Below are 24,796 nucleotides of genomic sequence, written 5' to 3' on the forward strand. Positions count from 1 at the left end.
TATCTTCACACATGTTCTTTTTTTCAGATGGACCTGAAACTACTTCTGATTTCAACGTTGTTAGGCGTCATTTGTTACAGCAGTGCTCAGCAAGGTAAGATTATTCTCCATCTTATCTCAAGTTTCTGATTTACTTACTGTAACTTCCACCTTGTTAGACCAAATCAACCCTCAACAGTAACACCAGTATTCTGTATCTGTACACTGACTACACAGTACATCATCTAATCATAATATATTTCTACTAAACCGCATCATAAATGTACAGAATAGTGATTAACTGCCTGATGTCCCGTAAGGGTGAGCCGACCCCAACTGAGCATGCTGCTGTAATGTAATGTCATTAGCCAGAAGAAGCAGCTCCACCTACACTGTAAACCCCAATACATTTTTACTCAAATACTTCAAGTAAGTTGATCTCAAAGTCAATGAAAAGTCATTATTTCTTGAAAATGTTTAAGTTGTCCTGACTCAACTAAACAAGGCAACAGTAAACGTGTCATCCCCCATGAATGATACAGCACCCCACTTTGAGCAAATTGAGATTGTGTGTGACTAACAAATTTCTGTTAATTACTATAGCTCCCGCCTTGGGCCAATCGGTGTAATTTTGTAAATGCCGTATTTCTATGGCAAGACACATCATTCACCCAAGTTTTGTCACCAGTGCTGTCTGAGATATCGAGTATGACGTACGAACGAACAGACGCAGACAGATCCACAGTTCCCTCCCCGATTTCATCGTGGGGGACAATGGGAAGTCACATCAACTAAATATTTTAAGTTATGATAACAAATTTACTTTTTTCCCAGCATGCTCTACTGCAGGTAGATACAAAAAATATATAATTAATATCTGTGTTTTTGCATGTACATTGAGGGATTGATTGATTAATTGTATGCTGCACAAAGATAAATTATAGAGAGATATACAGTGCCTTTCGAAAGTATTCAGATCCCTTGACTTTTCCCACATTTTTAGATTACAGCTTTACTTTCAAATTGATTAAATCGTTTTTCCCTCATTTATCTACACACAATACCCCATAATGACAAAGCAAAAACATGTTTTTATAAATTTTTGCTAATTTATTCAAAGTAAAAGAATATATATTATATTTACATAAGTTCATTTACATATTGCTCTGACACGCACTCTCAACTGTGGGACCTTATAGACAAGTGTGTTCCTTTCCGAATCATGTCCAATCAATTGAATTTACCACAGATGGACTCCAATCAAGTTGTAGAAACATCTCAAGGATGTTCAATGGAAACAGGATGCACCTGAGCTTAATTTCGAGTCTCGTGGCAAAGGGTCTGAATACTTATGTAAGTAAGGTATTTCTGTTTTTTTATTTGTAATAGATTTGCTAACATTTCTACGAACATGTTTTCACTTTGTCATTATAGGGTATTGTGTGTAGATGATTTTCTTTTTTTGAATCCATTTTAGAATAAGGCTGTAACGTAAATGTTGAAAAAGTTAAGGGGTCGGAATACTTTCCGAAGGCACTATGTAATCGTATACAAATGTAAGCAAGGTTTGAAATGATTAAGTTTTAGTAAAATATTATATCAGTTTTGGCTTCTTGCAGTCAATTTGCAGTATAAAAATGATTTTTAAATATTTTCTGGCCCTCTGATCATCCTCTCAAAAATAAAATCGGCCCAATGCTGAACTATTTGATGAACCCTGCCTTCAAATCAAACGTTATTTGTCACATTCACCGAATACAACAGGTGCAATGCTGTGAAATGCATACTTACAAGCCCTTAACAAACAGTGCAGTTCAAGAAAGCGTTCAGAAAATATTTACCAAATAAACTAAAGTAAAAAATAATAAAATGTAACACAATAAAATATCAATAACGAGGCTATATACAAGGGATACCAGTACCGAGTCAATGTGCGGAGGAACAGGTTAGTCGAGGTGATTTGTATATATAGGTAGGGGTAAAGTGACTATGCATAGATAATACGTAGCGGGTAGTAGCAGTGTAAAAACTAATGGGGGGGGTGTCAATGTAAATAGTCCGGGTGGCCGTTTGATTAATTGTTCAGCGGTCTTCTGGCTTGGGGCTAGAAGCTGTTAAGGAGCCTTTTGGTCCTAGACTTGGCACTCCGGTACCGCTTGCTGTGCGGTAGCAGAGAAAACAGTTTATGACTTGGGTGACTGGAGTCTTTGACAATTATTTGGGCCTTCCACTGACACCGCGTAGCATATTCAATGGGAAGAAAAAGTATGTGAACCCTTTAGAATTACCTGGATTTCTGCATAAATTGGTCATAGAATTATAAATGATCTTCATTTAAGTCACAACTATAGACAAACACAGTCTGCTTAAACTAATAACACACAAACAATTCAAATTTTTCATGTCTTTATTGAACACGCTGTATTAACATTCACATTACAGGTTGGTAAAAGAATGTGAACCCTTGGATTTAATAACAGGTTGACCCTCCTTTGGCAGCAATAACCTCAACCAAACATTTTCTATTGTTGCGGATCAGACCTCCACAACAGTTAGGAGGAATTTTGGACGATTCCTCTTTACAAAACTGTTTCAGTTCCACAATATTCTTGGGATTTCTGGTGTGAACTGCTCTCTTTATGTCATGACACAGTATTTTAATCGGGTTGGGGTCAGAAATTACTGGGCCACTCCTGAATGAGTATTTTCTTCTGTTGAAGCCATTCTGTTGTTGATTTACTTCTGTATTTTGGGTTGTTGTCCTGTTGCATCACCTAACTTCTGTTGAGCTTCAATGCAAAATGTCTTGATTAACTTGGGAATTCATTTTTCAGTCGACGATAGCAAGCTGTCCAGGTCCTGAGGCAGCAAAGCCGCCCCAAACCATGATGCTCCCTCTACCATAGTTTACAGTTGGGATGAGGTTTTGATGTTGGTGTGCTGTGCCTTTTTTTTTCTCCACACATAGTGTTGTGTGTTCCTTCCAAAAAACACAACTTTAGTTTCATCTGTCCACAGAATATTTTGCCAGTACCTCTGGAACATCCAGGAGCTCTTTTGCGAACTTCAGACGTGCAGCAATGTATTTTCTTTGAACAGCAGTGGCTTCTTCCATGGTGTCCTCCCATGAACACCATTCTTGTTTAGTGTTTAACGTATTGTAGACTCGTCAACAGAGACGTTAGCATCTTCCAGAGATTTCTGTAAGTCTTTAGCTGACACTCTAGGATTCTTCTTAACCTCATTGAGCATTCTGCACTGTGCTCTTGCAGTCATCTTTGCAGGACAGCCACTCCTAGGGAGAGTAGCAACAGTGCTGAACTTTCCATCTATAGACAATGTCTTACCGTAGACTGACTTTTAAAGATACTTTTGTAACCCTTTCCAGCTTTATGCAAGTCAACAATTCTTTATCTTAGGCCTTCTGAGATCTCTTTTGTTTGAGGCATGGTTCACATCAGGCAATGCTTCTTGTGTATAGCAAACTCAAATTTTGTGAGTGTTTTTTAAATCGGCCAGGGCAGCTCTAACCAAAATCTCCAATCTCATGCCATTGATTCGACTCCAGGTTAGTTGACTCCTGACTTCAATTAGCTTTTGGAGAAGTCATTAGTCTAGGGGTTCACATACTTTTTCCAACCTACACTGTGAATGTTTAAATCATGTATTCAATATAGACAAGAAAAATACAATAATTTGTGTGTTATTAGTTTAAGCACCTTGTGTTTGTCTATTGTTGAGACTTAGATGATCAGATAAAATGTTGTCAAATTTATGCAGATATCCAGGTAATTTCAAAGGGTTCACATACTTTTTCTTGCCACTGCAGGTCCTAGATGGCAGGAAGCTTGGCCCCAGTGATGTACTGAGCCGTACGCACTACCCTCTGTACCACCTTACGGTCAGTTGCCGAGCAGTTGCCATACTAGGTGGTGATACAACCGGTCAGGATGCTCTCGATGGTACAGCTGTAGAACTTTTTGAGGATCTGGGGACCCATGCCAAATCTTTTCAGTCTCCTGAGGGGTAAAAGGTGTTGTCATGCTCTCTTCACGACTGTCTTGGTGTGTTTGGACCATGATCGTTTGTTAGTGATTTGGACACCAAGGAACTTGAAACTCTCGAGTCGCTCCACTACAGCCCCGTCAATGTTAATTGGGGCCTGTTTGTCCCGCATTTTCCTGTAGTCCACAATCAGCTGCTTTGTCTTGCTCACATTGAGGGAGAGGTTGTTGTCCTGGCACCACACTGCAGGTCTCTGACCTCCTCCCTGTAGGCTGTCTTATTGTTGTCGGTAATCAGGCCTCCCACGGTTGTGTTGTCAGCAAACTTAATAATGGTGTTGGAGTCACGCAGTCGTGGGTGAACAGGGAGTACAGAAGGGGACTAAGCACGCACCTCTGAGGGGCTCCAGTGTTGAGGATCAGCGTGTTGCCTACCCTTACCGCAGGGGGCAGTCCGTCAGGAAGTCTAGGATCCAGTTGCAGAGTGAGGTGTTTAGTCTCAGGGTCCTTAGCTTAGTGATGAGCTTTGAGGGCACTATGGTGTTGAATGCTGAGCTGTAGTCAATGAACAGCATTCTCACATAGGTGTTCCTTTTGTCCAGGTGGGAAAGTCGGTGTGGAGTGCGATTGAGATTGTGTCATCTGTGGATCTGTTGGGGCGGTATGCAAATTGGAGTGGGTCTAGAGTATCCAGGATGATGCTGTTGATGTGAGCCATGACCAGCCTTTCAAAGCACTTCATGGCTACCAACATGAGTAATCATTTAGGCAGGTTACCTTCTCTTCCATGGGCGCAGGGACTATGGTGGTCTGCTTGAAACATGTAGGTATTACAGACTCAAATCAAATCAAAGTTTATTTGTCACGTGCGCCGAATACAACAGGTGTAGTAGACCTTACAGTGAAATGCTTACTTACAGGCTCTAACCAATGGTGCGGGAAAAAAAAAGTGTGTGTGTGTGTTTAGGTAAGTAAGTAAAGAAATAAAACAACAGAAAAAATACATTTAAAAATAAGAGTAGCGAGGTTATATACAGACACCTGTTAGTCAGGCTTATTGAGGTAGTATGTACATGTAGGTATTGTTAAAGTGACTATGCATATATGATGAACAGAGAGTAGCAGAAGCATAAAAAGAGGGGTTGGCGGGTGGTGGGACATAATGCAGATAGCCCGGTTAGCCAATGTGCGGGAGCACTGGTTGGTCTGGCCAATTGAGGTAAAAGAGGGGTTGGGGGGGCACACAATGCAAATAGTCCGGGTAGCCATTTGATTACCTGTTCAGGAGTCTTATGGCTTGGAGATAAAAACAGTTGAGAAGCCTTTTTGTCTTAGACTTGGCACTCCGGTACCGCTTGCCATGTGGTAGTAGAGAGAACAGTCTATGACTGGGGTGGCTGGGGTCTCTGACAATTTTTAGGGCCTTCCTCTGACACCGCCTGGGGTAGAGGTCCTGGATGGCAGGCAGCTTTGCCCCAGTGATGTACTGGGCCGTACGCACTACCCTCTGAAGTGCCTTGTGGTCAGAGGCCGAGCAATTGCCGTACCAGGCAGTGATGCAACCGGTCAGAATGCTCTCGATGTTGCAGCTGTAGAACCTTTTGAGGATCTCAGGACCCATGCCAAATCTTTTTAGTTTCCTGAGGGGGAATAGGCTTTGTCATGCCCTCTTCACGACTGTCTTGATGTGTTTGGACCAATCTAGTTTGTTGTTGATGTGGACACCAAGGAATTTGAAGCTCTCAACCTGCTCCACTACAGCCCCGTCGATGAGAATGGGGGCGTGCTCGGTGCTCCTTTTCCTGTAGTCCACAATCATCTCCTTAGTCTTGGTTACGTTGAGGGATAGGTTGTTCTGGCACCACCCGGCCATGTCACTGACCTCCTCCCTATAGGCTGTCTCATCGTTGTCGGTGATCAGGCCTACCACTGTTTTGTCATCAGCAAACTTAATGATGGTGTTGGAGTCGTGCCTGGCCATGCAGTCATGGGTGAACAGGGAGTACAGGAGGGGACTGAGCACGCACCCCCGGGGAGCTCCAGTGTTGAGGATCAGCGTGGCAGATGTGTTGCTACCTACCCTCACCACCTGGGGGCGGCCTGTCAGGAAGTCCAGGATCCAGTTGCAGAGGGAAGTGTTTAGTCCCAGGATCCTTAACTTGGTGATGAGCTTTGAGGGTACTATGGTGTTGAACGCTGAGCTGTATTCAATGAATGAACAGCATTCTCACATAGGTGTTCCTTTTGTCCAGGTGGAGAAAGGCAGTGTAGAGTGCAATAGAGATTGCATCATCTGTGGATCTGTTTTGGCGGTATGCAAATTGGAGTGGATCTAGGGTTTCTGGGATAATGGTGTTGATGTGAGCCATGACCAGCCTTTTGAAGCACTTCATGGCTACGGACGTGAGTGCTATGGGTCTGTAGTCATTTAGGCAGGTTGCCTTTGTGTTCTTGGGCACAGGGACTATTGTGGTTTGCTTGAATCATGTTTGTATTACAGACTCAATCAGGGACATGGTGAAAATGTCAGTGAAGACACCTGCCAGTTGGTCAGCACATGCCCGGAGCACACGTCCTGGTAATCCGTCTGGCCCCGCAGCCTTGTGTATGTTGACCTGTTTTAAAGGTCTTACTCACGTCGGCTACGAAGCGCATGATCACACAGTCGTCCGGAACAGCTGATGCTCTCATTCATGCCTCAGTGTTGCTTGCCTCGAAGCGAGCATAGAAGTGATTTAGCTCATCTGGTAGGCTCGTGTCACTTCCCTTTGTCGTCTGTAATAGTTTGCAAGCCCTGCCACATCCGACGAGCGTCGGAGCCGGTGTAGTATGATTCAATCTTAGCCCTGTATTGATGCTTCGGCATTTTTGGCCGCCGATTTGCGATTAAATATTTTTTTATATACCTTTATTTAACTAGGCAAGTCAGTTAAGAACACATTCTTATTTTCAATGACGGCCTAGGAACGGTGGGTTAACTGCCTCGTTCAGGGGCAGAACAACAGATTTTCACCTTGTCGGCTCGGGGGATTCAATCTTGCAACCTTACAGTTAACTAGTCCAACGTAATAACGACCTGCCTCTCTCTCGTTGCACTCCACAAGGAGTCTCCACAGGAGACTGCCTGTTACGTGAATGCAGTAAGCCAAGGTAAGTTGCTAGCTAGCATTAAACTTATCTTATAAAAAACAATCAATCATAATCACTAGTTAACTACACATGGTTGATGATATTACTAGATATTATCTAGCGTGTCCTGCGTTGCATATAATCTAACTGAGCATACAAGTATCTAAGTATCTGACTGAGCGGTGGTAGGCAGAAGCAGGCGCTTAAACATTCATTCAAACAGCACTTTTGTGCGTTTTGCCAGCAGCTCTTCGTTGTGCGTCAAGCATTGCGCTGTTTATGACTTCAAGCCTATCAACTCCCGAGATGAGGCTGGTGTAACCGAAGTGAAATGGCTAGCTAGTTATTGCGCGCTAATAGCGTTTCAAACGTCACTCGCTCTGAGCCTTCTAGGAGTTGTTCCCCTTGCTCTGCATGGGTAATGCTGCTTCGATGGGGGCTGTTGTCGTTGTGTTGCTGGTTCGAACCCAGGTAGGAGTGAGGAGAGGGACGGAAGCTATACTGTTACACTGGCAATACTAAAGTACCTATAAGAACAGCCAATAGTCAAAGGTTAATGAAATACAAATGGTATAGAGGGAAATAGTTATTATAGGACTACAACCTAAAATTTCTTACCTGGGAATATTGAAGACTCATGTTAAAAGGAACCACCAGCTTTCATATGTTAATATGTTCTGAGCAAGGAACGTTAGCTTTCTTACATAGCACATATTGCACTTACTTTCTTCTCCAACACTTTGTTTTTGCATTATTTAAATCAAATTGAACATGTTTCATTATTTACTTGAGGCTAAATTGATTTTATTTATGTATTATATTAAGTTAAAATAAGTGTTCATTCAATATTGTTGTAATTGTCATTATTACAAATACATTTTAAATGGCCGTTTATCTGCTTTTTTGGTCCTCCAATAATCATTATCGGTATCGGCGTAGAAAAATCATAATCGGTCGACCTCTTGTATGTATGTACAGTCACTGTGGGGAAGACGTCCTCAATGCACTTATTGATAAAGCCAGTGACTGATGTGGTGTATTCCTCAATGTCATCGGAAGAATCCCGGACTCGGTCAGTGTCATGAACCGGCTCAAAGCCCGTAACAAAGGGAGACAACGTGGCGATAAGGCGTAACAAAATATATATTTATTAACTAAAGCAACTAAGGAAAAAATACAATGGTGTGTGTAATCAGTAATCAGTAGTGTAAGTGAGTGTTTTGCATGCATGAATGTGATAATGCAGGCTGTTGAAAGGTGCCAAAGCAAACAAACAAAAAAAAAGGCCACCAAGACCCACAACACAATCTACAAAGGTGTCTGCATTGAGAGAGTCTCTTCCATGAATGTGGAAGAGGTCTATTTATCCTGGGAGACACCTGGCCCAGGTGTTTCCCATGAAGCTGATGACCCTCCCAACTCCGCCCACCGGCATCCTGATAAGGAAACAAGAACAAAGACAGAATACGGCAGACAGAGTGGGAGGGTCGTCACAGTCAGGGAGAGATTGAATATGTCAGTGAAGACACTTTCCAGTTGGTCCGCGCATGCTTTGAGTACACGTCCTGGTAATCCCTCTGGCTCTGCAGCTTTGTGAATGTTGACCTGTTTAATAAAGGTCTTTTTCACATCGGCTACCGAGAGCCAGAACAGCTGGTGCTCTCATTAATGCTTTAGTATTGCTTGCCTCGAAGCAAGCATAACAGGCATTTAGCTCGTCTGTTAGGCTCGCGTCTGTAATAGTTTTCAAGCCTCACCACATCTGAGAAGTGTTAGAACCTGTATTGATGCTTTGCCTGTTTGATGGTTTGTCTGAGGGCGTAGCGGGATTTCTTATAAACGTACGGATTAATGTCCCGCTCCTTGAAAGCGGCAGCTCCAGCCTTTAGCTCGATGTGGATGTTGCCTGTAATCCATGGCTTCTGGTTGGGATATGTACATACGGTCACAGTGGGGACGACGTCGCCGCTGCACTTATTGATGTAGCCGATGATTGAGGTGGTATACTCCTCAATGCCATTGGCTGAATCCCGGAACATAGTCCAGTCTGTGCTATCAAAACAGTCCAGTAGCGTAGCATCCAATTCATCTGACCATCTCCGTATTGAGCAAGTCATTGGTACTTCCTGCTTTAGTTTTTGCTTGTAAACAGGAATAAGAAGGATATAATTATGGTGAGATTTGACAAATGGAGGGCAAGGGAGAGCGTTGTATGCTTCTCTGTGTGTGGAGTAAATGTGGTCTAGAGATGTGAGATGCTGGTAGACATGAGGTAAAACGGATTTAAGTTTGCCTGCATTAAAGGCCCCTGCCACTAGGAGCGCTGCTTCTGGGTGAGCATTTTCTTGTTTACTTATGGCCTTATACAGCTGGTTGAGTGCAGTCTTAGTGCCAGCATCAGTCTGTGGTGGTAAATAGATGGCTACAAATAATATAGATGAGAACTCTCTTGGTAGATAGTGTGGTCTACAGCTTGTCATAAAGTATTTTACCTCAGGCAAGCAATACCTCGAGACTTCTTTAATATTAGGCATTGCGCACCAGCTGTTATTGACAAATAGACACGCACCCCCGCTCCTCGTCTTCTCAGACGTAGCTTCTCTGTCCTGCCGATGCATGGAAAAATCTGCCAGCCATATATTATCCGTGTCGTCGTTCAACCACGACTCGGTGAAACATAAGATGATACAGTTTTTCATGTCCTGTTGATAGGACAGTCTTGATCGTATATCATTCATTTTGTTTTCCAATGATTTCATGTTGGCCAATAGAACGGATGGCAGTGGAGGTTTACACACTCGCCTACGAATTCTCAGAAGGCAGCCTGACCTCCGCCCCCTTTTTCTCTGTCTTTTCTTCACGTTCCCGAGAAAGCAGTATATCCTTCGCGTCAGACTTGGAAAAAATCTTTGTTCAGTTCGAGGTGAGTAATCGTTGTTCTGATGCCCAGAAGTTATTTTCAGTCATAAGAGACGGTAGCAGCAACATTATGTACAAAATAGGTAACAACGGCCAAAAAATAACGCCAAAACAACGCCAAAAAAATAACAAAATAGCACAGTTGGTTAGAAGCACGTAAAACGGCAGCCATCTCCTCTGGCGCCATTCTATAAAATCTGAGATATGTAATGTATTGTCATAAAGAGTTTAATTATAATAATAACATTCACCTAGGAACTCACTTGGTGAAGGCCAGAGGACTCACTCGAAAAGGCAAGGCACACTGGGAAATTATATTGGAGGTGTGGCTTAGTGGGGGCATTGCAACATTTTTTCAAGCTGATACAATTCAAATCTGAACCCCCCTACAGGGTAACAGTTACTCTATTGTTTTGAGTAAGGACTACAAATCACTTTAAGTAACTGTACTCAGATATATTAAGTTCAACAGGTTTCCTCAAAAGTTGTGTAATGACATCCCCCTGGGGTTTACAGTGTATATTTCTTTGAGCATTTCTTTGAGCATAGTAGTGAAGACATCATGGAACTATGGAACAGAGGAATATTCCATTCTGTCTCTGGCTCAATTTACTGTTCTCTCTGAGCCACACAGTTTTCCAAATTACACAATGTGTACACTCTGGCTTATTACCTGGTTAGGTTTTAGGAGTCTAATGATGAGTTTGCTTCTTTTCAACCTTTGTTTTTCCATTCCATTCCAGAAGGGAACGAGTGCATCAAAGCTAATGCCAAATCCTGTGGGGAGTGTATTCAAGTGGGAGCGAAATGTGGCTGGTGCATGGACCCAGTACGTGGATATGAATTTTCCAATAACATTGTTGCTGCGTTGATGCTACACAACCTTAATATCAACTGACTCAGCGTTACAACTTAAGAAATCTAAACTGTTCCTTGGAGTTAAAACACTAGCATGTCGGGCAATATTGTTTGTAACCTTTATAACCTGCTTGGGAGAGTAGGAAATACATTTTCAGAAAATAAGGACCTTACAGTTTGGGTGGATTTCCTCTGAGTGCCATAATGCAATGTTTCATAATACTTATACCTCCTCTCTCCCAGGGGTTCCTGAAGCAGGGTGAGGCCACATCGACCCGCTGTGACGAGCTGGAGTCCCTGAGGAAGAGAGGTTGTAGCTCCACCAAGGTAGAGAACCCCCAAGGCAGCCAACGGGCCCTGAAGAACAAGGCTGTGACCAACCGCAACAAGGGAGAAGGAAAACTCCGACCAGAGGACATCACACAGGTCCAGCCACAGAAACTCACCCTCAGCCTCAGATCTGGTAAAAACTTAAATGGAACTGTTACTTTTGATTGGGATGCGTCCCAAATGGAACCCTTTTCCCTATTTAGTGCTCTACTTTTAGCTCTAGTCAAAAGTGGTGCCTTATGTTAGGAATCGGTTGTCATTAGGGATGTAGTCTTAGTTAACTTTGCTTCAGCCAAAACATCTTGCTTGACAACCATTGTTGACACAGCGTTGCTGAGGGTCTTTTTTGTTTATCCTGCTGTTCCTCCGTGGTCTTTCACTGTTATGTTGATTAGTTACAGTAGCCTCCATTTTCTTTGAGTGTTTTAGCTATTATGATTTGGAAGGAGTGTTCCTTATACTCTTTAATGTGAAGGCCAGCACCTTATTTGACAGGGAAGGTGCACATGAATCAAGATTTCAGTGTTCACATCAATGTAAATATGCCAGAGTTAGCAAGTCAGTAGTCCCCGGCTTAACCTTGCCCATTTGTCTGTGTACTGCAGGTGAACCCCAGTCTTTTAACCTGAAGTTCAAACGGGCCGAGGATTACCCCATTGACCTCTACTACCTGATGGACCTGTCCTACTCCATGAAGGACGATCTGGAAAACGTCAAGAACCTGGGAACACATCTGATGCTGGAGATGTCAAAGATCACGACTGATTTTAAAATCGGTGAGCTTGAGAATCAGCCTGGTTGTATGAGGATTGAGGATGTTTATATTTATTTGAACATATTCTCCACTTCAAATTGATCTCTTCTGCTTTCAGTTCAGGTTGGGTGCATATTGCAGTTACACTGTACTACAATACCCATAATGCCATGTGTAAGATAACCGGTTTGATCTTAGTAAAGATGTTTTGAAGCTAACAAATTGGTGTCCCGTCTCCTTAACTATACAGTTTAAATATGAGATGGATATCTTCTTCTTCTTCTCTAGGTTTTGGTTCCTTTGTAGAAAAGACAGTGATGCCTTACATTAGCACCACCCCATCCAAGCTGCTGAACCCCTGTACTGGGGACCAGAACTGCACCAGTCCCTTCAGCTACAAGAACGTCCTGAAGCTGACCAGCAATGGACAGGAGTTTAACACCCTGGTGGGACAACAGCAGATCTCTGGAAACCTGGACTCACCGGAGGGAGGCTTTGATGCCATCATGCAAGTGGCTGTGTGTGGTGTAAGTAATATGTTTTTATATCATATTTAGGGATAGTTTCCCAGACATAGATCAAGCCTAGTCCAGGACTGAAAATAATTCTCCATTGAGCTTAGTTTATACTCCAGGACTAGGCTTGATATCTGTCCAGAAAACCAGACCATAAAGTTCCAATAATACTTTTATCAGGGCTTTATATTGCCTTTCTCATGGTACCAGACCTCAAGACCCTACTTTCATTTGAGAATGGCTGGAGTCAAGGCTTAATTTGTATATGCTTAGAGAAGTCCTTTTTATAAATGTTTGAAAGTTAATTCACTCTAGGGCGCTAAACTGCTATTTTAAGAGGGTAACCTTTCACATAGTTGTTCATAGTTTTTGATATATACTTCCTGAATCTTTTGTAAGTCTTGTAATTTTGTTCTCTGGTATTTCTGTAGGCTGTGTCCATTTTCTGTATGTGGTTCATTTGTACATGTTTTAATAGTCCTCCCTCCCTTCCCCAGGAGCACATTGGCTGGAGGAACGTCACCCGTCTGCTGGTGTTCTCCACTGACGCTGGCTTCCACTTTGCTGGAGACGGGAAACTAGGAGGGATAGTTTTGCCCAACGATGGGAAATGTCACCTGGAGAACAACATGTACACAGTGAGCCACTACTATGTATGTATAATTATGCATTATGGTAATGCACTATGTAGTATAATAATACACTATGCATTATAGTAATACACTATGTATTATAATAATACACTATGCACTATAATCATGCACTATAATAATGCACTGTGTAGTATAGTAATACACTATGTAGTATAATAATGCACTGTGTAGTATAATAATACACTATGCAGTATAGTAATACACTATGCAGTATAGTAATACACTATGCAGTATAATAATACACTATGCAGTGTAATAATACACTGTGTAGTATAATAATACAGTATGCACTATAATCATGCACTATAATAATGCACTGTGTAGTATAGTAATACACTATGTAGTATAATAATGCACTGTGTAGTATAATAATACACTATGTAGTATAGTAATACACTATGCAGTATAGTAATACACTATGCAGTATAGTAATACACTATGCAGTATAATAATACACTATGCAGTGTAATAATACACTGTGTAGTATAATAATACACTATGCAGTATAGTAATGCACTATGTAGTATAATAATACACTATGCAGTATAATAATACACTATGCAGCATAGTAATGCACTATGCAGTATAATAATACACTGTAGTATAATAATGCACAGTGTATTATAGTAATGCACTATGTAGTATAATAATGCGATATGTAGTATAATGATGCACTCCCATGTACTGCATGTATTGTGACTTTTCTTTCTAGTCTTCTATGTGGTCTGCATTTTGAATATGACAAGTTTGAAGGGAATGGGCTACTTGCCCTTAGTGATGTCATCAAAGGGCTTGCCTGATACCTGTACTTCCTCATTGTCTCCCTGTAACAGGACTACCCCTCCATCGCTCACCTGGTTCAGAAACTTAGCGACAACAACATCCAGACAATCTTTGCCGTCACAGAGGAGTTCCAGCCTGTTTACAAGGTCAGTCAGTTGTTCCATTACACTGTTTGTGCAATCTTAATGGGTCAGGCAAAACATGACAAAACTGTTTTGCTCTAGACTTTTCTGGTGAGTATTTAGAGATTGACAGGATTCCAACTGACATACATGAGTACATGATCATTTAGTGTATTGTGTTTTCTCTCTCAGGAGTTAAAGAATCTCATTCCTAAATCTGCAGTGGGGATACTCTCTGCTAACTCCAGCAACGTTATCAACCTCATTATTGATGCCTACAATGTAAGTATAGATTGGATTGGTTTAGTTACTGGAGAAGATGCACTTCTGCACACTATCTAACTTTCATCCTTAAAATAGTTGGCAAAACCATGCTGCTGCTACTGTTAAGTCATCACATTTCTCTTTCTGAACTGATCTTTCTATGGGAATAGTAAAAAATATGCATTTCTGCTTTTGTAAAACTGAAGCCTACTGAAAATGTTGTATATAGTGTACAAAGGGCTAATTGTTGTTCTTTATGTGCTAGTCTCTTTCCTCAGAGGTGATTCTGGAGAACAGCAAGCTACCAGTGGGAGTGACCATAATGTATCAGTCACGCTGCAAGAACGGAGTGACTGGTGAGGGAGAGATGGGAAGAAAATGCTCCAATATCTCAATCGGTGACGAGGTGAGAAACCAAAACAACATGACATTGAATGTTTTCTATTCCAAATACATATGTATTTATTTTAGATTTTTTTTTTAAATTCAGGTTCAGTTATTTTAGCTTTCTGATCAAGTAAATATAATGTTTTCAGTATCTGTAGGTGTGAAGGTCATTGTTTTTATTACAAAATGTGATTATTATGCCTTATGTGTGAATGCATCCCTTCATCCCTGATCTGTAGGTGTCTTTCACCATAAGCATCACAGCTAAGCAGTGTCCTAAAATGGGCAAACCAGAGACCATCAAGATCAAACCCCTAGGGTTCAATGAGGAGGTGGAGATCACTCTGAACTTCATCTGCGAGTGTGACTGTCACAAAGATGGCATTGAGAACAGTGACATCTGCCACAACGGCAACGGGACATATGAATGTGGAGCCTGCAGGTAAGGCACTTGTGTTTCACTAGCAGAAGATCTTAACTCTTTATTCACCTTCCATATTGTAATAATTTCCATGGCATAGAGATACATCATGATATTTGATACTGTATATATAATGTGTTTAAATCTATTTCTATTGGCCATTAGCATGTGACTGTTTAAGTGCATTGCATCTGTTTGCATGTGAATATTTTTTACATAGGCAGTCTTTTATGCAGTCCTCCCTTGTTGTTAATAACATTACATTTCCTTTATTATCTGTCAGGTGCAATGAGGGCCGTATTGGTAGACAGTGTGAGTGCAGCACCAACGAGGTGACCAGCGAAGACCTGGATAAGAGCTGCCGTAAAGACAACGGTACAGACATCTGCAGCAACAACGGAGACTGTGTGTGTGGAACCTGTGAGTGCAAGAAGAGAGAGAACCCAGAGGAGCGCTACAGCGGGATGTTCTGCGAGTGTGACAACTTCAACTGTGACCGCTCCAACAACAAACTCTGTGGAGGTACGCGAGTTCAGTTCATTGGATGATCAGTAAAGATTTAGCTTGCTGTGAAATGATGGTCAAGACCTGTGTTCCATCTGAAGACCTGTGGAACATATTCCTCAGAACACAAACTACCTCTAGTGTTTGTGGCGTAATGGGTGATTTCCCAGTTAAATTAGAGATCAGTTGATAAAATCAGACATGGCCTTTTACGAAATTAGATTTCCCGTGTTCAATTTAGCTTAATTTAATCTCTAATCTAGAATATTATCTATAGTATGAAATGATGTTTGAACTATAGAGGATCATCTCTGACCCTGTGTGTTGTGTTGTGGCAGGACATGGTCACTGTGAGTGCAGGGTGTGTATATGTGATGCCAACTGGACAGGCAGTGCCTGTGACTGTTCTCTGGACACCACGACCTGCCTGGCTTCCAACAAGCAGATCTGTAACGGACGAGGCACCTGTGAGTGTGGAACCTGCAGGTGTACTGACCCAAAGTTCCAGGGCCCCAGCTGTGAGATCTGTCCTACCTGTCCAGGGGTCTGCGCAGAACACAAGTGAGTTGAATAAAGGAATGAATTAATTGTTTATTTTAATCTGTTTTAACTATGCAGAAAACAACAATGTACAACAAGTTTATTTCCAAAACGCTATATTGAAAAAAATGCACATTTGTGTTTTTACATCAGAAATGATTCCTTATGGGTACCTTCATGTGTGTGTAAAATGTTACTGTTCTCTGATGTTTTTAGTCATAGATTTTAGATGAAAATGTTTCATTTTTGTAAACCACAATGCAAAATGTATGCTTTAGTCTCAGGTCCTGTCTGTCCATTGTTTAGCATGAATGGAATGTTCGCATCCTGTATATTTGACTGTGATATGTGGTTGTCTCAACTAGCAATCCTAAGATGAATTCACTTACTCTTATCAAAAGTGATTAACAGTATCTGCTAAATGACTAAATGTTTTTTTTTAATTACACACATCTCATATTACTGTATAGATTTCTGATGGCACAAATGTATCATTTGAACAGTTCTTTTAAAAAAAACATGATTATTTGTCTCTCTGAAATGAAACCATGATTTTTTTTAAACAAACACATGGTTGTCATTGATCAACCCTGTGCCATGATTCGATAGTGAAAAAACACACCAATCTCTTTCAGAATTTCTTTAAACAATAAAAGCTAACGTTTCTGAAAATGTATATGTAGATTTTTTTTTTAAAAGTATTATTATTTGAGGGACCGGTTCCTTGTCTCTTTCCTCAGACTGAGTTTAATGCCTCTTAACCTTTTAAAGTAGGCATAAAGATATGTCTTCCTTTATCTGTCTTAACCTCAATTATTATTGTGACCTTTGTTTACTTTCTTCTGATAATTCCAAGAAAGGGGACCAATGAAAAGTCTAGACACAACTGTGATATCTTAAAACCAGTAGTGGTGGCAAGGGTACAGCATTGTCCACTACAAACACCTGCATGTGGAGTGGAACCTCAATATCCAGCTTTCTTGCATTCCAGTAGACTAGTGAATATGTCACGAGTTTATCAAGCATCACAATGCGAGACTACCTCCGCGTGTTACTCCATCTGTACAGAGTTACATGTCAATGTCCTGTCTTCCACAGGGAGTGTGTTCAGTGCAGGGCCTTTGGGACGGGGGAGAAGAAGGACACGTGTGAGAGAGACTGTAGCTACTTCAACCTGATCAAGGTGAAGGACAGGGACAAGCTGCCTCAGCCAGGACAGGCCTTCCCCCTGATGCACTGTAAGGAGAGGGATGCCAACGACTGCTGGTTCTACTACACCTACGCTGTCAACAAGACAGAGAAGGAGGTCCATGTGATGGAAACACTAGGTGAGAGCATATTACATACAGACTGCTATGTCATTGTGACTGAGCATATTACATACAGCCTGCTATGTCATTGTGACTGAGCATATTACATACAGCCTGCTATGTCATTGTGACTGAGCATATTACATACAGCCTGCTATGTCATTGTGACTGAGCATATTACATACATCCTACTATGTCATTGTGACTGAGGATATTACATACAGCCTACTATGTCATTGTGACTGAGCATATTACATACAGCCTGCTATGTCATTGTGACTGAGCATATTACATACAGCCTACTATGTCATTGTGACTGAGCATATTACATACAGCCTACTATGTCATTGTGACTGAGCATATTACATACAGCCTACTATGTCATTGTGACTGAGGATATTACATAAGGCCTACTATGTCATTGTGACTGAGGATATTACATACAGCCTACTATGTCATTGTGACTGAGGATATTACATACAGCCTACTATGTCATCGTGACTGAGGAGATTACAGTGAAAACGGAGGTTATTTATTTGTCTATTGAGTCATTTTGTGATTAGAGCTAGGAGTTTTTGCCCTTACTAGGAAAAACTCTTGGCTCTAATGGTACTAGGGCCTAGTACTCCGGCCGGAAGTTCTTCCTGGTCAGCTTACAGGGTCAGGTAAGGTTCCTGGGCCTATATACAGTGCCTTGCGAAAGTATTCGGCCCCCTTGAACTTTGCGACCTTTTGCCACATTTCAGGCTTCAAACATAAAGATATAAAACTGTATTTTTTTGTGAAGAATCAACAACAAGTGGGACACAATCATGAAGTGGAACAACATTTATTGGATATTTCAAACTTTTTTAACAAATCAAAAACTTAAAAATTGGGCGTGCAAAATTATTCAGCCCCCTTAAGTTAATACCTTGTAGCGCCACCTTTTGCTGCGATTACAGCTGTAAGTCGCTTGGGGTATGTCTCTATCAGTTTTGCACATCGAGAGACTGAAATGTTTTCCCATTCCTCCTTGCAAAACAGCTCGAGCTAAGTGAGGTTGGATGGAGAGCATTTGTGAACAGCAGTTTTCAGTTCTTTCCACAGATTCTCGATTGGATTCAGGTCTGGACTTTGACTTGGCCATTCTAACACCTGGATATGTTTATTTTTGAACCATTCCATTGTAGATTTTGCTTTATGTTTTGGATCATTTTCTTGTTGGAAGACAAATCTCCGTCCCAGTCTCAGGTCTTTTGCAGACTCCATCAGGTTTTCTTCCAGAATGGTCCTGTATTTGGCTCCATCCATCTTCCCATCAATTTTACCCATCTTCCCTGTCCCTGCTGAAGAAAAGCAGGCCCAAACCATGATGCTGCCACCACCATGTTTGACAGTAGGGATGGTGTGTTCAGCTGTGTTGCTTTTACACCAAACATAACGTTTTGCATTGTTGCCAAAAAGTTCAATTTTGGTTTCATCTGACCAGAGCACCTTCTTCCACATGTTTGGTGTGTCTCCCAGGTGGCTTGTGGCAAACTTTAAATGACACTTTTTATGGATATCTTTAAGAAATGGCTTTCTTCTTGACACTCTTCCATAAAGGCCAGATTTGTGCAATATACGACTGATTGTTGTCCTATGGACAGAGTCTCCCACCTCAGCTGTAGATCTCTGCAGTTCATCCAGAGTGATCATGGGCCTCTTGGCTGCATCTCTGATCAGTCTTCTCCTTGTATGAGCTGAAAGTTTAGAGGGACGGCCAGGTCTTGGTAGATTTGCAGTGGTCTGATACTCCTTCCATTTCAATATTATCGCTTGCACAGTGCTCCTTGGGATGTTTAAAGCTTGGGAAATCTTTTTGTATCCAAATCCGGCTTGAAACTTCTTCACAACAGTATCTCTGACCTGCCTGGTGTGTTCCTTGTTCTTCATGATGCTCTCTGCGCTTTTAACGGACCTCTGAGAATATCACAGTGCAGGTGCATTTATACGGAGACTTGATTACACACAGGTGGATTGTATTTATCATCATTAGTCATTTAGGTCAACATTGGATCATTCAGAGATCCTCACTGAACTTCTGGAGAGAGTTTGCTGCACTGAAAGTAAAGGGGCTGAATAATTTTGCACGCCCAATTTTTCAGTTTTTGATTTGTTAAAAAAGTTTGAAATATCCAATAAATGTCATTCCACTTCATGATTGTGTCCCACTTGTTGTTGATTCTTCACAAAAAAATACAATTTTATATCTTTATGTTTGAAGCCTGAAATGTGGCAAAAGGTCGCAAAGTTCAAGGGGGCCGAATACTTTCGCAAGGCACTGTATATAATGCAAATCAGGACGTCATTGTAAATCAGCATTTGCGCTTACAGTAACTGACTTGCCTGGTTAAATAAATAAATACAAGTTGGGATAACTGAATGTTCCTGGCTGTGTGTTTCCTGCCTGTGTTCCAGACTGCCCTGAGGGCCCTGACATCATCCCCATCGTGGCTGGCGTGGTGGCGGGCATCGTCCTGATCGGCCTGGCTTTGCTTCTCATCTGGAAGCTGCTCATGATCATCCACGACAGGAGAGAGTTCGCCAAGTTTGAGAAGGAAAAGATGAATGCTAAATGGGACACGGTAAGGGAGTGGAGATGATAGATACAGGACGCAAGAAGCCATCTTGGAGAACTATTCGTTATGGCCCATAATGGGGATGATGATGATGTACTTTTGCAGGTCCTAGTTTGTATTCTCCCTGAATGTAATTTCAGTAGGTTGATTGAGATGTGGAAAACTGGTGTTATAGATATGGCCACTGTGTGAATCTCTTACACAGAGAACAGACTCCTGAAGGAACACAGAATTTGAAATATTTGACTCTCTCTCAACCTTTGATGACTATGACAGACCTGTTGCTTTTGATGATGACTTTGTAAGATGTCACACACATTTTTCCACAGTCCTACCCAACAGTTTGTTTAAAATGTTCATAAAACCCTGTAGTTTTAAGTAATCTCTGTACAAAATACAGCTATGAAAAAAGGAAGCCTTTTTGGAATGCGAAGGTCTGGACACACATGTGTCTTTTCATGGGAGTGGCTACAGCAGCTTAGTTTGTTCTGTGTTATGCTTCAACCTAGTGGCGTGTTATCCACACAGCAGGAGAGATTCAATTCCAGACAGCTGGCAGGGTTTGAAATGCTTAATGATACAGCTCATCCTGATTACTCCCAGTCAGACCCGCCACATGTGATAGCCTCTCTGGTCTGGTGACATGGGCAGGGCACTGAGGCTTCTGGACCCTCTCATTATGGTACATGGAGAAGACACCAGACCTAAATGACTGCATGAGAGAGCAGACTGACCTGACTTGATACAGTACCAGTCAAAAGTGTGGACACCTACTCATTCAAGGGTTTTTCTTTATTTTTCACGATTTTCTACGTTCTGGAATAATAGTGAAGACATCAAAACTATGAAATAGCACATATGGAATCATGTAGTTACCAAAAAAGTGTTTAACAAATCAAAATATATTTGAGATTCTTCAAAGTAGCCACCCTTTGCCTTGATGACAGCTTTGCACACTCTTGGCATTCTCTCAACCAGTTTCATTAGGTAGTCACCTGGAGTGCCTTGTTAAGTTAATTTGTTGAATTGATTTCCTTCTTAATGCATTTGAGCCAATCAGTTGTGTTGTGACAAAGTAGAGGTGGTATACAGAAGATAGCCCTATTTGGTAAAAGACCAAGTCCATATTATGGCAAGAATAGATCAAATAAGCAAAGAGAAACGACAGTCCATCATTAGTTTAAGACATGAAGGTCAGTCAATCCGGAAAATTTCAAGAACTTTGAACGTTTCTTCAAGTGCAGTCTCAAAAACCATCAAGCACTATGATGAAACTGGCTCTCATGAGAACCGCCACAGGTAAGGAAGACCCAGTTACCTCTGCTGCAGAGGACAAGTTCATTAGTTACCAGTCTCAGAAATTGCAGCCCAAATAAATGCTTCAGAGTTCAAGTAAGACACACCTCAACATCAACTGTTCAGAGGAGACTGTGTGAATCAGGCCTTCATGGTCTAATTGCTGCAAATAAACCACTACTAAAAGATACCAATAAGAAGAAGACTTCCTTGGGCCAAGAAACACAAGCAATGGACATTAGACCAGTGGAAATCTGGAGTCCAAATTTGAGGTTTTTGGTTCCAATCGCTGTGTCTTTGTGAGATGCAGAGTAGGTGAACGGATGATCTCCACAAGTGTGGTTCCCACCATTAAGCATGGAGGAGGTGGTGTGAAGATGCTTCGCTGGTGACACTGTGGGTGATTTATTTAGAATTCAAGGCACACTTAACCAGCATGGCTACCACAGCGTTCTGCAGCGATACGCCATCCCATCTGATTTGCGCTTAGTGGGACTATCATTTGTTTTTCAACAGGACAATGACCCAACCCACACATCCAGGCTGTGTAAGGGTTATTTGACCAAGAAGGAGAGTGATGGAGTGCTGCATCAGATGACCTGGCCTCTACAATCACCTGACCTCAACCCAATTGAGATGGTTTGGGATGAGTTGGACCGCAGAGTAAAGGAAAAGCAGCCAACAAGTGCTCAGCATATGTGGGAACTCCTTCAAGACTGTTGGGAAAGTATTCCAGGTGAATCTGGTTGAGAGAATGCCAAGAGTGTGTAAAGCTGTCATTAAGGCAAAGGGTGGCTACTTTGAAGAATCTAAAATATATTTTGATTTGTTTATCACTTTTTTTGTTACTACATGATTCCATATGTGTTATTTCATAGTTTTGATGTCTTCACCATTATTCCACAATGTAGAAAATTGTTTTAAAAAATTAAAAAAACGTTGAATGAGTAGGTGTGTCAACTTTTGACTGGTAACGTATAAAAGGGGCATGTACCCAGCACTGTAAGATGATTTTCAAAGGGAGATGATCAACCTGGGGCGGCAGGTAGCCTAGTGGTTAGGGCGTTGGACTAACAAGCTGCAAGATCAAATCCCTGAGCTGACAAGGTAAAAATCAGTCTTTCTGCCCCTGAATAAGGCAGTTAACCCACTGTTCCTAGGCCGTCATTGAAAATAAGAATTTGTTCTCAAGAGACTCGCCTAGTTAAATAAAGGTACAAATTTGTAAAAACTTGGATCCTGATGTAGGATTTCAGAGGATTCATTTTTTCACTTCTTTGTCATATCATTGTTTCGTTCCTTCTCATTTGTCTTCACCCATGCTTTTCATTTCATTCTCTGTTTCCTGTTCTTGATTGTCTGTCCCACTCTCTCAACCCATAGCAAAAGAATCCCATTTACAAGAGCCCCATTAGAAAGTTCCAGAATCCAAACTATGGACATAAAGATGTGGTTCTATAAGTTTGTATTTACTTTCCCTCTCCTCTGTTTTCCTGCATGGGTTTCCTGTTTGTTTATATGTATGTTTGTCAACTTACTGTAAACTGTCACTTCTTCATCCATCTCATTATTTCTGTCTTTCATTTGGTCTCTTTGAGCCAAATAAGACAGTTGATGAAACTGTGCAGAATGATCCATATGAGGGGATATTAAAACCCACAATATCTATTGTTTTGTTGGTCAACACAAGCTGTCTTGTCTGTTAGTAGTTTAAATGGAGGTAAGTATTAACAGGTGGTCACGTGTAGGCCCAGTACACTTCAGTTTATGTCTAGTGTTTATATCATATTTAATGCTACAGTATGATGGAAATGGCATGTTGTGACTGTGACATTTGTTGATATTTCTTCTAAAAGTGTTCCCTGGATGACAACACAAATGCTCACTCACAATGACAGCAACGTATCCAGGTGATAGCACAATCAGTTGGAAAGATCTGTCCAAAGAATGCTTCATAATCATTTGATATTCTAAATGGATGGCTCTGATTTTGCTGTGGTGTTTTTTCCTAATAAATTGTCTCAGGTTGCAGCTGTTGTCACACGACTGACATGTTATGTGACAGACATTATGACTGACTGTACATTACAATTCTAACGTTTTCTCCTTGTTTCTCTTGTGCCTTCCAGGGCGAAAACCCTATCTACAAGAGTGCTGTTACGACAGTGGTCAACCCCAAATATGAAGGCAAATGATGGAGCTTGAAAAACACTGTATGCAAATATAGTGAGAGGGATAGTGGCATGGGAGGGGGGATTCATTGTATGTATTTTGTAATTTCTTATTTTCGTTGCTTCAGTATTATAACATTACATTTGGCCAATACATTTGGTATGTTTACTAACATTTTATTTTCTATGCATTTTCTTTTTTTAAGTACAGTTATGTGTATATACTTTTAAGATTATTTCCTTTCTTGAACCACTGTTTGAAATGAAGGTTTTTGCCACAGAACTGGTATGGGCAAAGGGTTTTACCTTTCAAAGACAACATCTGTACTCCAAATGGCACCCTATTCCCTTTATAGTGCACTACTTTTGACAAGGGCCGGTGGGGCTCTGGTAAAAGTAGCACTATAAAGGAGATAATAGGATGCCATTAAGGAAGCAGAAATAGACAATACCCATATGGACACAAAGAGCTCTCATTCTCTACATGGACTTGATGTTAATGTGTTATTGTCTGTCTAAATGACACCCTATTCCCTTTATAGTGCACTACTTTTGACGATGGCCAATGGGCTCTGATCAAAAGTAGTTAACTACTGTATATAGGAAATAGAGAAATTTGGAATGAAGAAATCGAGTTTCTGACAGGACCTGAGGCTAAAGCATACCTTTTGCATTGTGGTTATAAAGTATTTTTTTCAGCCAAAGGGTACAGTATATATGTAGTAAACACATTGATTTGTGTATAAAATAGTCATCCATTAAGCAGGATTACAAGAATCTGGATATATCATTGAGAGCAGTTTAAAGATGAATTTAGCACATCCTTCACATAATTGTCAATCATAGAAAACCATTGGTTGACTCTAACCTTGTCATCAGATAACATATCATGCGTGAAGAAGTGCTATTACATTGATGTTTTAAAAGTGATCATTGCACTATTGAGGAGTACAAGTTTGCATTGCGAAAGGACTGAAAAGACTAAGTATACATTGTCATAAGACTGTCATCAAGTCTATTTTAAAGGGATTGAAAACCACTTGTTTTAATGGGATAAAATAATCTAAATCAATGAATTACACAATCAATTGACATGTCTTTATGTGACAAAATTTGAAGTTTAATTTATTTTTAGTATAATAGTTCTACTCTAAAATATTTCAGTATTCAACCTCAGGTCATTCTTTCTGTGCTCATTCCAAGCAAAGCCAAATATGGCTTCATTGCAAAGCCTTCCCGTTGGGCACAGACGTC

General features: G+C 41.0%; 1 protein-coding gene across 1 annotated transcript in view; it reads left to right on the forward strand.

Annotated features, from left to right (window-relative positions):
* Positions 1-24,624, forward strand: part of LOC110535543 (integrin beta-1) — a 49,648-nt gene extending 25,024 nt beyond the window's left edge. The window contains exons 2-16 of the mRNA XM_021620606.2: positions 28-94; positions 10,775-10,860; positions 11,133-11,352; positions 11,825-11,995; positions 12,262-12,500; positions 12,986-13,141; positions 13,975-14,070; positions 14,239-14,328; positions 14,576-14,716; positions 14,937-15,139; positions 15,402-15,640; positions 15,961-16,183; positions 17,261-17,490; positions 19,915-20,081; positions 23,501-24,624. Of these exons, the coding sequence (XP_021476281.2) occupies positions 28-94; positions 10,775-10,860; positions 11,133-11,352; positions 11,825-11,995; positions 12,262-12,500; positions 12,986-13,141; positions 13,975-14,070; positions 14,239-14,328; positions 14,576-14,716; positions 14,937-15,139; positions 15,402-15,640; positions 15,961-16,183; positions 17,261-17,490; positions 19,915-20,081; positions 23,501-23,566 (2,394 nt within the window). The 3' untranslated portion in view covers positions 23,567-24,624. The remainder of the gene's footprint in view (positions 1-27; positions 95-10,774; positions 10,861-11,132; positions 11,353-11,824; positions 11,996-12,261; positions 12,501-12,985; positions 13,142-13,974; positions 14,071-14,238; positions 14,329-14,575; positions 14,717-14,936; positions 15,140-15,401; positions 15,641-15,960; positions 16,184-17,260; positions 17,491-19,914; positions 20,082-23,500) is intronic.
* Positions 24,625-24,796: the final 172 nt, after the last annotated feature.

Source organism: Oncorhynchus mykiss, chromosome 11, assembly GCF_013265735.2.
Source record: "Oncorhynchus mykiss isolate Arlee chromosome 11, USDA_OmykA_1.1, whole genome shotgun sequence".
In the NCBI taxonomy this organism is placed as follows: domain Eukaryota; kingdom Metazoa; phylum Chordata; class Actinopteri; order Salmoniformes; family Salmonidae; genus Oncorhynchus; species Oncorhynchus mykiss.